The following is a 14,282-nucleotide window of genomic DNA, read 5'->3' on the forward strand; positions in this document are numbered from 1 at the left end:
GCAATTTATCCATTTTCGGCCGTTTAAAATGATTAAATCCTTATAGGGGGCAGGGGGGGGGGGGGGGGGGGGGGTAGTGAAGTGTCTTGTTCCTGCTCCGTAAAGTTTAAGAAGATAACGGTTTGCAGAGCATTATGCATGCATATGTTTAATAATGAATTACATTGTATATCCTACTTTGAACAAAGTTTAACCCATACATTTTGAGTACATGTGTATAATAAATATAACTAAACGTACATAATACAGAATCATCGTTTAATATATGCAGAGAATGACAAAATCATATCTGGCTACAGACTAAAGGTATTTACTAAAGTGGCTTGCCACAATTACAATTTGACACATATGAGCCGCGCCATGACAAAACCAACATAGTGGGTTTGCGACCAACATGGATCCAGACCAGCCTGCGCATCCGCGCAGTCTGATCAGGATCCATGCTATTCGCTATCTGTTTCTCTACTTGTAATAGGGTTTGTAAGCGAACAGCATGGATCCTGATCAGACTGCGCGGATGCGCAGGCTGGTCTTGATCCATGCTGGTCGCAAATGCACTATGTTGGTTTTGTCATGGCGCGGCTCATATAATTTATTTTCCTACATAATATGCTATCTTAAGTTATACTCTAGCATACATGTCCGTCGAACTCTGTGCTTTCAGTTCTTTGATATGTATTCTACGTAGGAGTTATAAAGTCCTACGTAGGAGTTTAAAAGTCCTACGTAGGAGTTACAAAGTCCTACGTAGGAGTTATAAAGTCCTAATTAGGCTTTTTTATCTCCTACGTAGGAGTTATAAAGTCCTACGTAGGAGTTTAAAAGTCCTACGTAGGAGTTTAAAAGTCCTACGTAGGAGTTATAAACTCCTAATTAGGCTTTTTTATCTCCTACGTAGGAGTTATAAAGTCCTACGTAGGAGTTACAAAGTCCTACGTAGGACTTATAAAGTCCTACGTAGGAGTTATAAAGTCCTACGTAGGACTTACAAAGTCCTACGTAGGAGTTTAAAAGTCCTACGTAGGAGTTACAAACTCCTAATTAGGTTTTTTTATCTCCTACGTAGGAATTATAAAGTCCTACGTAGGAGTTTAAAAGTCCTGCGTAGGAGTTATAAACTCCTAATTAGGCTTTTTTATCTCCTACGTAGGAGTTATAAAGTCCTACGTAGGAGTTACAAAGTCCTACGTAGGAGTTTAAAAGTCCTACGTAGGAGTTACAAACTCCTAATTAGGCTTTTTTATCTCCTACGTAGGAGTTTATTTTTTATAGAACATTATGAATTAGCACCAGGACGCTTCTGTACCAGGACGCTTCCGTAGGTATATCTTAATATAGTGGTGTGCTATTATTTTACTTTGTTTTCTTGGCAATTTTTGGAAATAAAAAAAAAGTTTGTATCACATTATTACAATATGTATTTAACCGGGCGATGTAAGATATACTTGTATTTTCTTACTTTTATGCGTAATGACTTACCGATATCGCGTGGGTGTTGCTTGTATCTTGTATTTATGAAATGTTAATATAAAACAGACATATTTGGCTTAAATTTTAGGTCTCCATCATTAAACAGAATTTTGTTTTCTGCCAGAGAAATTAAAGAACTTTGGTTTATTTTATATTTGTACTGAATTTGGTTATCTTTAGTGTGGTGTAACGTAGGTACATGTATTATAGAATGTTAGAATGGAAATAGATATATTTTATTTCTTGCATTTAAGTATAATAATGCAAGGTTTATCGTTCAAATGTTTTTTTTTTGTTGTTTTTAATTTATCACTTAATTTTATCGGCATTTGTGATTATATTACTATGCATTGAACTGGTATGTTTCAACAATGCACTCAAAATTGATATATATTTCCTCAATATTATACATAAAGTAGAATGATGGTGTTGAAGTTGATTTATGTGTATTCAGGCCTTAAATAAGTTTTGGATTACTCATATGTGACCCAGAAAGAAGACTGTCAACCATACTGTTTGCCACTGCTCTGGGTTCGCCAAATTACAGCTAAATATTAATTATTAAAACAGTGACACACACTAGATTGATGTAAACCTTTAAGAACAATCTTTTAAGTGGATGTTGTAAAATGAAAACGGGACTACTTTAAAGACGTTCACCTACTGCTGATTACAAATAATTCACTGCTGAATAGCCAATAGTTGTGGATTATGAGAATTATTATTGTTGATAGTTTTCACTCTGGAACACGACATTAAGCCAAATTGACTTTACCAGAGCACAGTTTAGCCAACACATCATTCGCGAACAGGCATATACTGTTCATATTGTAATCTAAAATATGTCACTCATTCCAATTGTTCACCATTACGCACTGACGGCTGCTCAAATAAGATTAAAAAGCAAAAAAAATTCAACTTTTTCGATAATCTAATTTTTCCGATACTACTTTTAAAAATTTATAAAAAATATCTTGTTTAAAAATATCTTAGATCTATTACTTTCTGAAAAGCAGTTACAGTCTGATTTTCTTTTTGGTGAGCGTTCAGAAACTAAATTAATGTCCCTGAAAACCAAGAGGTTTATATAATTATTAATTCATTTACATGTCCATGAAAAGGTGAGAGTTCTGATGCCCAAATGAAAACTTATAACTGTACACGTCCAGCTTGTCTCTTAATACTAGGGAATTTTGACTTCAAAATATTGACGCTCTTACACATGCATTTGTTTTAAGCCTATGTACTGTATGTGAAAAATACTAAACTTTATTTTATGCTTTTCAGTGGATTACTGATTTATCCGTGAAAATTATATTTGATAATTTCACAGTGAAAATTATCAAAATATAATTTCACTTTTTTCAATGACGAAACTACTTTTTTAAGATTTTCCCCATGTGGTACCTCAATTTTATTTTTACTGACAATTTTGACAATATCAGGCTGTTTAAAGAAAACGCAAAGCTGAAATTGATAATCAACTTAAATGTCAAAAGTAATAAAAAGAAGAAAACTTACTTCTATTCATTCAAACTCCAATCACCAAATTTCATCTCTAAATTTTTTGTTTCATTTTTACAGTCTGACAAATACATTCCTTCCACATGCAAACTGCTCTTGATGACATTTTGGGCACATTAAAGTATCCTACGAGCAATAACTGCCGTACGCTTTATGAAAAATTGAAAAGCAATGACAGCTATCACCTCGTAGAACAATTAAACCACCCAGCGTTCCAAGCAAGCTTCAAAGTTTTCCATTTTCCAAGCTCCTTTTCTGAATGTTTTCACATCTGTCAACACTTATTTTTTGTCTGTTTCAATCCTCAAATATGTTTTCTTTCTTTTAAAAAGGTGTATGACTAACAAATCCAAATGATATCCCTCTGAATCAAACACAATTATTTTCCTCCCGTGAAATACACAACTTTAAAAAATGGCTGCCGCTTACATTTAACAAAGCCACGGTACGTTACGATACCGAAATCAATCAAGTTACCGAAATCAACTTTTCATTACCGAAATCAACTTATAAAATCACAATTAAGCGTTTTATTATATTTTTTTTCTATTATAATCTATTACAATAGGTTTAGTTTGACTTTCATGCAAAAAATCAGTTCGAAATAATTAATAATTATGAAATTAGAAACAAATATCTAAATATCAAGAATACTTCCCTGATTTGTCATGCCCCGGTCACATATTCACGGATAATGCCACGGAAGAGCTACGGTCTAATCGTTCACGGATTACTACGGAAATGTGAAATTCCGTATACCGCTACGGTTCCTGTACGGACACACAACGGTATGAGTACGGAGTGCGACGGATTTACCACCAAAAGCCCCTGGAGAGACACGGATTGTTACGGACCGACACGGTTTGATACGGAGCGACACGAATCAGGACGGACGCACTACGGATACACTACGGTCTGCTACGGTATAAGCACGGATTAGTACGAATAAGTACGGTCTGATACGGAGAAGAACGTATTGATACGGAGAAGAACGAATTGCCACGGATCTATACGGACCCAATACATCCGTCCACAACCTCTTGCTTGCTCATTTTCAAACTGCCTCAAAAGAAAAGAACACCTAGAAACCGAATGCAGAATTCAATGATTTTGAGGAGAGGATTTGGCCTAATCGCGTTCGACCCCCGAGACACATCAGGTCCGATTAAAGTGAATTTCTTGAAGGACGCTGGATCCTCAACAAGTTCGGCCATAAAAGCCTCATACTAAACATGAAGCGGCTTCTTAAAAGCCCATCTCTAGTCCACCATCTCGTCTGTCTTCTCTTAGATATGGACTAGTAATCATTAATGAAAAATGTTGCTTCTCTTTTAATTTTAAGGTTTGCTGTTCATCTTACAATTACATTAATTACTGTCATGTTTATGTTTTAAAAATATGTAAAAAGCTTGTTATTACTCAAGGGCCACCGTCCGAGGCTTATGAGACACTTCGTTTTATGTACATATTTACTCCAATTTCACGATCCAATGTTTGTGAAATATGTAACTTTAAATGTTATTCTAATAGTTATGAATTGTAGTACGATATAAATATAAATTTACTTCTATGCATGTCATCAAGCAGCTCGACCACTGCCTCCGCATTCTGAGCCATATCAATATAAAGTTGCAGCCAGTAAATGGTAATTATCGTTTATTAAATGTTCCCGCACATTTTTCTGTTTTAACAAGAAGGTAGTATTAATTTATACCCTTGAAAAAGTACATGATACTTAATTCATCCGTACTACACAGTGGTGGACCGTATCATTCCGTACCGTTTCGTGTTGAAACGCAATAAACCGTATAAGACCGTGCTAATCCTTGCCTCTCCGTAGTACAACGTATTACGATCGTGACTTTCCGTGACAATGCCGTATTAATCCGTATTAAAACCGTAGCTTATACGTAGGGTAACCGTACAAATACGTAGTTCTCCGTATCAAACCGTGGAAATCCTTGACAAGTTGGTGGACTACGAATCAGTACGGACTAGTACGGTTTTCGTACGGACCAGAACGTATCAGTACGGATTAATACGGACTAGTAGGGATACGCTACGGTTGATTTTTCCGTAGCCAATTTTTGTGCATGTTCAAAAATTGTCAAGGATCGCTACGGATATACAAGGACTACTACGATTGATTACGGTTACAATACGGAGAGCTACTGATCAGTACGGATAGCTACGGACGATGCCGGAATTAATCCGTGGCTCTTCCGTGGGCGTATTCCGTGAATATGTGATCGGGGTATCACGAACCGAAATATATGTTACCATACCGAAATCGGCTTGTAAAACTTAAAATAAACATTTTATTAGATCTTGTTTTATTACTTAATATAAAATCATTCAAACTGAACCATAAACAAAGGAAAATAATATTTAATTATAAAAAATGATGATGTTATAGACGGATGTGTATATTATATCATGATTACTTCCCTTGTTAGTAATGTGTTGCATTACCGAAATCAAATCAGATTTCATTTCAAAGATGAGAACAATCCCTAAATAATTTATGAATTTCAGAAGTCTATGAAAAAAGATATTTGAGTGAGTTTTAAACTTTGAATTTATATCGCATATTTTCAATGTTTAAATTTTCCCTTTAGTCAGATAACTTATAGCAGCGTATTATCTCTTTGATGTTTCTTAATGATTTCAAAATACAAGATTAAACAAAACTGTGTTTGAAGTTATCCGCCTAATTTAGATCACTATTAAAATAGTTGATTGGAAATTATCACAGTATTTAATTTAAATCCAATGATTATGATTTGATTAAAATAAAAAGACGTAGCGGTTGCCATTAATCATGTAATCATAACACCTTTACTTTAAAGAGCAAACATACACGTGCTCGGACATGGAGATGCTAGTTGACATTACATACTCGTTAACCGCAATCCTTTAATATACATCGGCGCATGGAAACTTTAGAAATACTTTTTTTTTATAGTTCTATAGTATAAATATTTCAGATCTAGTAAGCTGGTAAAAATATAATGTTATATTAAATAAATTGTCAAAAGATCTGTTTTAATTAACATGTAGGGGTGGTCGCTATACATTTCCGTAGAAAACATTTCAGTATATGAGACAAGGTGCTTTGATATTATTATAACCAAATTGCATATCAGTTGTTCCAAATATGTATGCATTATTTTGATGTCCCGGATACTTTATACTATATTAATAACTACATATTCTACTTATTGAAAAAGTTGTTAAGTCATGATTTTATGTTGATCGATTTATAATCATTTTAAATTTCATATCTGTAAACAGCATAAATTTATGGATTGACTGATATATATTTATATGATCATTGATGGAAAAAATGGAAGGTTTTAAACTGACAAATTTCAATTTTGTAATGTTGTAACTTGTACGATATGACATGTTGTGTATTACTGTATTAAGTAAGGTGTGAAGTAATTAAGACAGGGGGTACAGTTGACATACTATGTATGTTAAAGATAAAATATTATAATGAACCATCGGTTTATTTCGTAATAAACATTTAAATAAATGACAAAAATATTATAATAAAGAGTCCCCATAACATATGTTAGCGATTTGTTGATATATAGTTTAACTGTTCAATAAAAGAAAGACACAAACTTTCCAATTTCCAATTTTACTGCCTGATACATTATACAATGTTTTATGGAATTTTTTTAGAGCAGTCGAATTATATATCTGTATTCAAACTCATAAAACATAAACAAGTACAAAATTTATAATGAGATTTAACTCATATTACAGAGTATCATATTTTTCCATCATAGTCCGATCAGAGCTTTTTATAAATACTATTTGATAAGAAAATTGTTATGCACGATAATCACGTGCAGATATATAACATGCTTGTGCTAATGTCTTGTAATAAATGGTTGCTGTACATACATAATTTCTGTACCAAATATCTCTAAACCTGCAATATATTTTATTGCATAATGACTTAAAGTAAATCAACCCCTGTTCGAAAGTTCATTTCATAGGTTAGAGAATTTTTTTTACTTCGTTCATTAATACTGTACCGTGTTAAATGAATATATATCACTTTTTCATATCCATGTTCCATATTCTATTAATAATCGGTGGAAATAGAAGATATGTTCTGTTCGTTATAAATTTCGGCAAATTCCTTGTACATTAATATAGGCCCGAATAACATTTATTTTATTGTTGTTTCCTTGTCTATGAATGCTTTACACGCATCATTGTTCTTTTATACTCAAATAATGTACAATAATTAAACATAAAAAAGTTAACATTTTATTTACCCCCCCCCCTCCTTTTCGTGCCTATACATTGAAATTATAGCACGTGTATAAACATCAGTGACAGCGCACGTTTAGTATTTATTTATTTAGTTATTTATTTAGTTATTTGTTTATTAATTACTTTAATACTATGTTACTTAAAAAAAGAAAAAAAAGAAAAAGAAAAGAAAAAAAGATGGGCCATGACGAGAGCGCCTCCCCAGATATTACACGCGATATCTATTCAGTTGCAACTGAACGCTCTCATCAATGCAGTCGGGTTTTCTTTAATTTCAAAAACATAAATTATCTTAGATAATCACTATATATGTATTATACATGTATTTTATATACATAATTTATACTTCACAGCTGATTTCGGTAATGCTATACATTAACTGGTTGTTTAGAACAAAGGGAAGTAACTCAATAATTACATTTTTGTTAATAACATCATTAAAATAAAATATTTTCAATAGATTTTTTAACTGAAAGTCTATTTCACTAATTTTCATCAAATAATGAAGAAATAATAGCAATATTTTAACTAGGTTGGTTTTTACGAGTTGATTTCGGTAATGAAAAGTTGATTTCGGTAACTTTACCGAAATCAAGTTGATTTCGGTATCGTAACGTACCCACAAAGCCAGGTCTAATATAAATACGCAGTAAGTAACAGAAATATGGATGGATGGTTGGAATTTTTCTCCTACAAGAATTGTTTGTTTTTATTATTAAAACAAGCGATCATTCATATTTTTTTAACAAAATAAATAATATCACTGTCAATTAACGTTGATTGTCGGACTTATTTTACAGCTCAAGACTTCTTGTTTTTAATGAGAAATTCCGACTAAATGGGGCTCTCAATGGGGAAAACAGATTTTAATATTTACGTTAATGTCATGAAAATTTCGTTAAAACTTGTTTTTTAGCATAAAATAAAAAGAAAATTTGTTTGTTTGTTGTGTAAGATTTAATTTTATTTCATCTCGTGAACTTTAAAAACAGTATTCTCACTCGTGGCTACGCCACTCGTGAGAATACTGTTTTTAAAGCCCACTCGATGAAATAAAATTTCATCTTACACACAAACAAACAAATATCCTCTATATGTATAATGAGTTAATAAAATACAAACAACTTTTACACATATATCAACTTTTAATGACTTCTTTTTATTCACTACAAAATAAGAGATGGTCTTTCATCATAATAATATTCAATAATTTGTTTTTCTGTCAAAATATTTCATTTAGTACAAATGAATTTATATTAAATACCTCGACTGAATGGTGACCTCTATATAAATCGAGTTTTTATTTACACAAAAATGTTTAATCAATGTTCCAGGTGTTGCAACAACATGCACGTAACTTAATAATACACAAATTACCTAAAACTTGAACTTACTTAGTTATGATTACTTATGGTCTTCTTTTCTTGGCACACATCAATTTGTTATTCTCTACCTAACTACATATAAATATAAATATACAAAAATTACAGTAAATTTACAAGATTTTATAGTACAATATTGAGAGATGGCGGACAACATCCTGTTAAACCATTATACAGATAAATTATGACATAGCTGTCATCATGTATACAATAATAAATCTATGACATACACAAATTTCTTGAAAATAATCTGTTTGTACTATGTCTGGTGATCATAAAAAGGTTGATAAGAAATCTATAAAACTTCAAGCTGTTCAACAATACCACCACGGTCGTATTGATCACTAGTCATAAACTTATCACAATGAAACTGATATAAAATTCAACAATAAAAAAACAAAAATGCGTAACCAGATTTATTATTAATTTTCATTTTTATATTTTCATGATTTATAAGCAGTAAAAATTTCTCTGATTTAAAAGCGTCAATGAACTATGACATTTTACATAATTAAAATGAATCAATAATGATAATATCTTATTTATCAATGTCTACTATACAATTTACTGGCACAAAATCTACATCTTGCTAAGATTATTTTGAACTTACATCATAATTATCCATTAATTAAAGCTATATTTATAAAATATATAGCAGTCTCTTTTTATTTTAATAATTTGCTATTAAGGAAAGCATTGTCTGTTACATATGCTATGACAAAAAAATGTCTTCATTTAATTTATTGATGATGCATATAAGAATTATTGAGGCATTGATTCATCTACTGAAGTAGAAATTGTACTCTTGGCATATTTATGGGGCATATGCGGGTCACAGTATTTTTTTTTAACTTGTTATATAAAAATGAAGGAGTTCAAAATATTCTTAACAAGCAATAGTTCAACATATAAGTTGATATAGGTATATTACATTGATATAAAACATAACAGAATATGTCTTACAAGAGTAAGAAATAATAGAATAAATAAAAACTGTATAAAAAGTTTTTCCTAGAGATTAACATAAAACTGTGATTAAAAATCTCGATACAACTATGAGATAAATTGTTTCCTTCAAGGAATAAAGTCTTAAAACCTTTAAAAACATTAGAGCCATAATTTTCTTGCCCATTTTTATACTTTCAGTACATGATTATTACTTATATGAATATGACAAGGTAAACTTTGTTTTATAAATTACTTTCACAAATTTTACAAATATAAATTTAACTTCAATATAAAAAAAGAAAAACAGTACTGAAGTGTTTTATGTAACTGATAAAACAAGCATAAAAAATATATACATCTGCTAAAGTTACAAAATGAGGGAAAGCAGAAAACAAGAGAAAAACTTTATTTAAAATGTTCAGGTATAATATTTAAAATGGTACATTCATGAATATCATTAAAATAATACATTTGTGTATATATATGTTAAAATGCAGCTTCAAGTTACATAGCAAATATGATTACATATAAAAGTTGATGCTCCATACCAAGGTTACAAAATTAGTAGGTGTGTGTCCTGATGAAACATTCTGATTGGTCTATTTTGTAAATCTGTTTTTTGTAATCGACCAACCAACTGCTGCAGCTTTGCAATTGGTTTACATTTTTCAACCACAAGTTTCTGAATGAATCAATGAGATTGTTGATATTGAGACTGGTTTACAAGGTCAAGGTTTTGTAACCCTAGCGACTGATTGCACATACATGAGCTGATAAAAATGATTAAAATAAAAACCCGTATTGAAAATGCCTTTTTGTTCATGCATTTCCCTTTCCAGTCTGAAATGCAATCTTTAATCTTGTGAAACAATATAAAAAGATCAAAATCTCGTAAAATTAGATTAGTTTTAAGAAAATTAACTGCATTCCAAAAACAATTTCGTAAAAATATATGAAAATATGACCAGTAAAACAAATGAAAGCTGTAAGTTGCTATTTCACAAAATCATTCAAAAATCAGAAAACTGTTGAATATCTTCACACAGATAAAAACTGCAAAACATTTCCCATTACTGGCTTTAAATTAGTACATACATGTACCACTGTCATTCTTGTATAAAACTCTGCTACATTATGATTTGACAATCACACATACATTTCATTCATAATTGTATAATTTTCAATAAAGCCAAGTTTTTTGTATTGACTTTGCTTTTCTGGATTTCTTCACATCATTATTCTATTCTAAGCATCAGCCAAAAATTTTCTTTGGCTTGTGATTTTTCCCCCAAATATTTTGACAACAAGTTTTCCACATAGAACACTTGAAAACCTCTTCCTGTAGCAATTCATTACATAAATATTTATAAAGATTGTCATTTTAAGTTTTGTGGGTGAGTTTTAAAAAATGCTATGTAAAATAAAAAAATGTCAACAAAAACAACATAAGATCTTAAAAAACAACAGAATAATTTGGCACTAGGAGATACAAAAACACCTTTTAATATGCCAGCAGAATTTCATTGGTGCTTAATTCATTCAATGTATCATGTTTGTCAAGGAAAATTGGCACAATTTCAAGAAATTGCTTTGAAATGTTCTCACTCTTCACTTAAATCAATCAAAAATAAGCACCTTTAATAATTAGTCTGTAAATTACAAGCAAATCACATACTGAAAAACACAATAGTTGCCAAGTGAAATAATGTGAACATATTTCAATCATTTTGAACAACAGTTGTGTTTCTAAGAGATTGGACATGAAGTTTTACGGATGGCGACTGATTTTGATAACATAAACCAGTCCACCTGCTTGTTCTGTACGAAAACATTTCTCAAACAACCCTCGAATCCTTGATACGTCAACGCTGCCACCTGATTGGACGATTCTGGAAAATAGTGTTAAATATAATTTTGAGTAAATTGTTTTATATTTGGTACAATTACATTGACTTACATTCTAACTCATTTATTTATATGTCACATTCTTCATAAATAGAATAAAACAGATGAACATGAAAAGTAATGCAGAATGTTTCAAAACATTCATTTATATCAAATTTCATTAAAGATATCTTTTTCACAAAATAACAACATAAAAGAGAAATGATAAGTGAGCTTAATCTGTAATGTTACAAGTGGTCATGTTAAATATGATTGAATATAAATGTTAATATAAACAGTTTAGAGGTTATCAATTAATTCATAAAATGTTTTTTTTTTAAATATCAGTTAATGTAACTCTAACAGAACAGTCATAACTTCCATACATGCCATATCCCCCGCCGGGGGACAAAAACCCCCGATTTTCGACCATGTCTCCCGATCTCCCGCCGTGGGATCGAAATCCCCCGATTTTCAAAAATTCAACCAACAAAAAAATTAAAGCATCATTTTTACCAATAAACATAATTAAACAATAGACTTAAACAACTTTTACAACTATATATGCCTGAAGTAATATTTCCCCATTAAACAGCAGGGGTCTAACGGATAATTGTATTGTTAGTTACGCCGACACACTTCAGCTGTCAAGGAATAACAAATTCTCCTTTTGATAAACCTGTCAATCAGTGTCAGTATTGCAGGTGCTTAACCAATGACAGCGTCTGATACTGAATGTGTGACGTATCAATTTTTGTTGGCTATGTAACCCCGCCTTGGTGTTTTGTTGTCGGCATTGGGTCTTTGAAGTTGATAAAGTGCAGATAAAAAAAATTAATGATCAGGCAATAGAATCTCAAAGAATCACAGATTAGCAATGTTTTGAAACTATTATTTTTTATGTAACTGTGATCTATGTTGTTGCAAAAAATAATATAAACTAGCTTTGTCTCACAGTAAGCAACAAAACTGAGGAGGGATTGAAAGAGGTAAAAATCCGTTTCAATCAGATAAATAAATAAATAATACCTGTTTTAACACCCAAAGGGCCAAAATAATTAGGTTCAAGTTTATTAATTATCCAGTAGTCACGTACACTCAAAAAAACCTTTACACAACCCTGCATCAATTACACAGTTTACATGTACATACAGGTATCAAGTGACGTAGTGTCTTGACTCCCTACTGCCATATAAGGCAATCGATGTGTGTTAACAAAATTGAGGTGTGAAGTACATAATGGATAAAGATTTGTGTCAGATTTTTTTTTTTTTTTACTGTTTATGAAGTGTCAACGGAAAATTTTTAGACAGCATTTTTTTTATTTCACCTTTCTATGGCCTACAAAATTTCTCTGAAACCTTTCATTTAAAAGAAAAATCTTTACCTTTCATTTAAAGAGAAAAAAACTTTGGCTGTTAAAGTATATTATTTTTAATGATTTTGAATGCATCAAATTCAAGTTATTTGTTACTAAAAATGATTCAATCAATATATACTGATATAAAAATGTATTTTATATGATATACATTGCAATTAATTATATTTGTTTTACAGGGATTCTCTATTTTATTTACATCAAATATTTAAGTACCTATGTTTATTTTGCAATTGTTTACATATTTAATCTTTCACAGTCATGTATGTTAAAACTTGAAAATATCAAATGATCTTGTAGAAATGTTCATTTTCATAATAAAATGGGGGAAATTAAATTAAATGTTTGCATCGGTTTAAGATTACGACTGGTTTGTGCTTGCTTAAAAATCCCCCTACTTTTGGTCCAAATCCCCTGCTTTTTAAAGCCAAATCCCCCTATCTGGGTGGCTGGAAATATGGCATGTATGTAACTTCAAGCACAGATTTCTAAATATATAAAATTCATAAAACATTTTTAATTAAAGTAATTACAAGATCTTTAATTCCATGCTTTAATAAAATAAAATTGCAAAATCTACAATTTTTAACCTTGAAGGAAATATAAAAATGTGTGTGACTATATTACCTGGCTTTCCACCCAGATACAATGGGGCTGATGTGCCTGTTTCTGCTACATTTTTATTACCCGAGTTTGTAAATGAAGCCTTTTCATCTACTTCTACTGTGACATTATTTCTAACAAGTGTTGCTACAACCTTATGCCATTTATTGTCACATAGACTGAAGGCAGTACTGAAGGATGTGGCAGCCATGACTTTACCACCACTGTTTACAACATTCAATTTCACCTGAAATCATAAGACAAACACCTGTATCACACCATATAAACTAAATGGTCTATGCATGAAAAAAAGCTTGAGTAAATTCAATGTTCTTTTTCTAAAACAAGTAATTTTATGCACTTCTTTACTGCAAAATGTAAGAATTACATATTTTGTGCATATACCGCAACATAGCATAATTTTGGTTTCCTTTTGCATTTATTTAAGGTAATATACAAATGCATATGTACAAGGCCAACAAATATTGTGACATAGTTAAGGTAATTATCATATATTTATACCTATGTAAAATATATAAATGGAAATATACAAACCTGTCCCTGATGTAACTGTAAAGTTAGAGCATTCCCTCCCACCTGGATTACTCACTGTTGCTAGGATACCTTCAGGTTTTGATGTACGGAATTCCAACTCCATTTTAAACTGACCTCCTACTTCAAATTTCTTTTTCTACAAACAAAAAGGCATATTTAACTTAGCACTCTATTTCAAAAGTGATGAATATGAAATGCCTATTTTAAATAGTTTCATGTTAATATAAATAATGAAATAGACTTTC

The 14,282-nt window shown here is 31.1% G+C and overlaps 1 protein-coding gene across 1 annotated transcript; it reads right to left on the minus strand.

Moving 5' to 3' along the window:
* Positions 1–11,302: 11,302 nt before the first annotated feature.
* LOC132754262 (laminin subunit alpha-1-like) lies at positions 11,303–14,172 on the minus strand. The gene is made up of 3 exons (XM_060744881.1): positions 14,038–14,172; positions 13,507–13,729; positions 11,303–11,506 (listed from the first exon to the last, which is right to left on the minus strand). Exons 2-3 carry the CDS (start codon positions 13,691–13,693, stop codon positions 11,364–11,366), a joined length of 330 nt encoding a protein of 109 aa, XP_060600864.1. The 5' UTR covers positions 13,694–13,729; positions 14,038–14,172; the 3' UTR covers positions 11,303–11,363.
* Between the last annotated feature and the right edge of the window lie 110 nt (positions 14,173–14,282).

The sequence above is a fragment of the Ruditapes philippinarum genome, unplaced genomic scaffold, assembly GCF_026571515.1.
Source record: "Ruditapes philippinarum isolate M1 unplaced genomic scaffold, ASM2657151v2 ctg8341_1_1_1_1, whole genome shotgun sequence".
NCBI classification, from domain to species: Eukaryota; Metazoa; Mollusca; class Bivalvia; order Venerida; family Veneridae; genus Ruditapes; species Ruditapes philippinarum.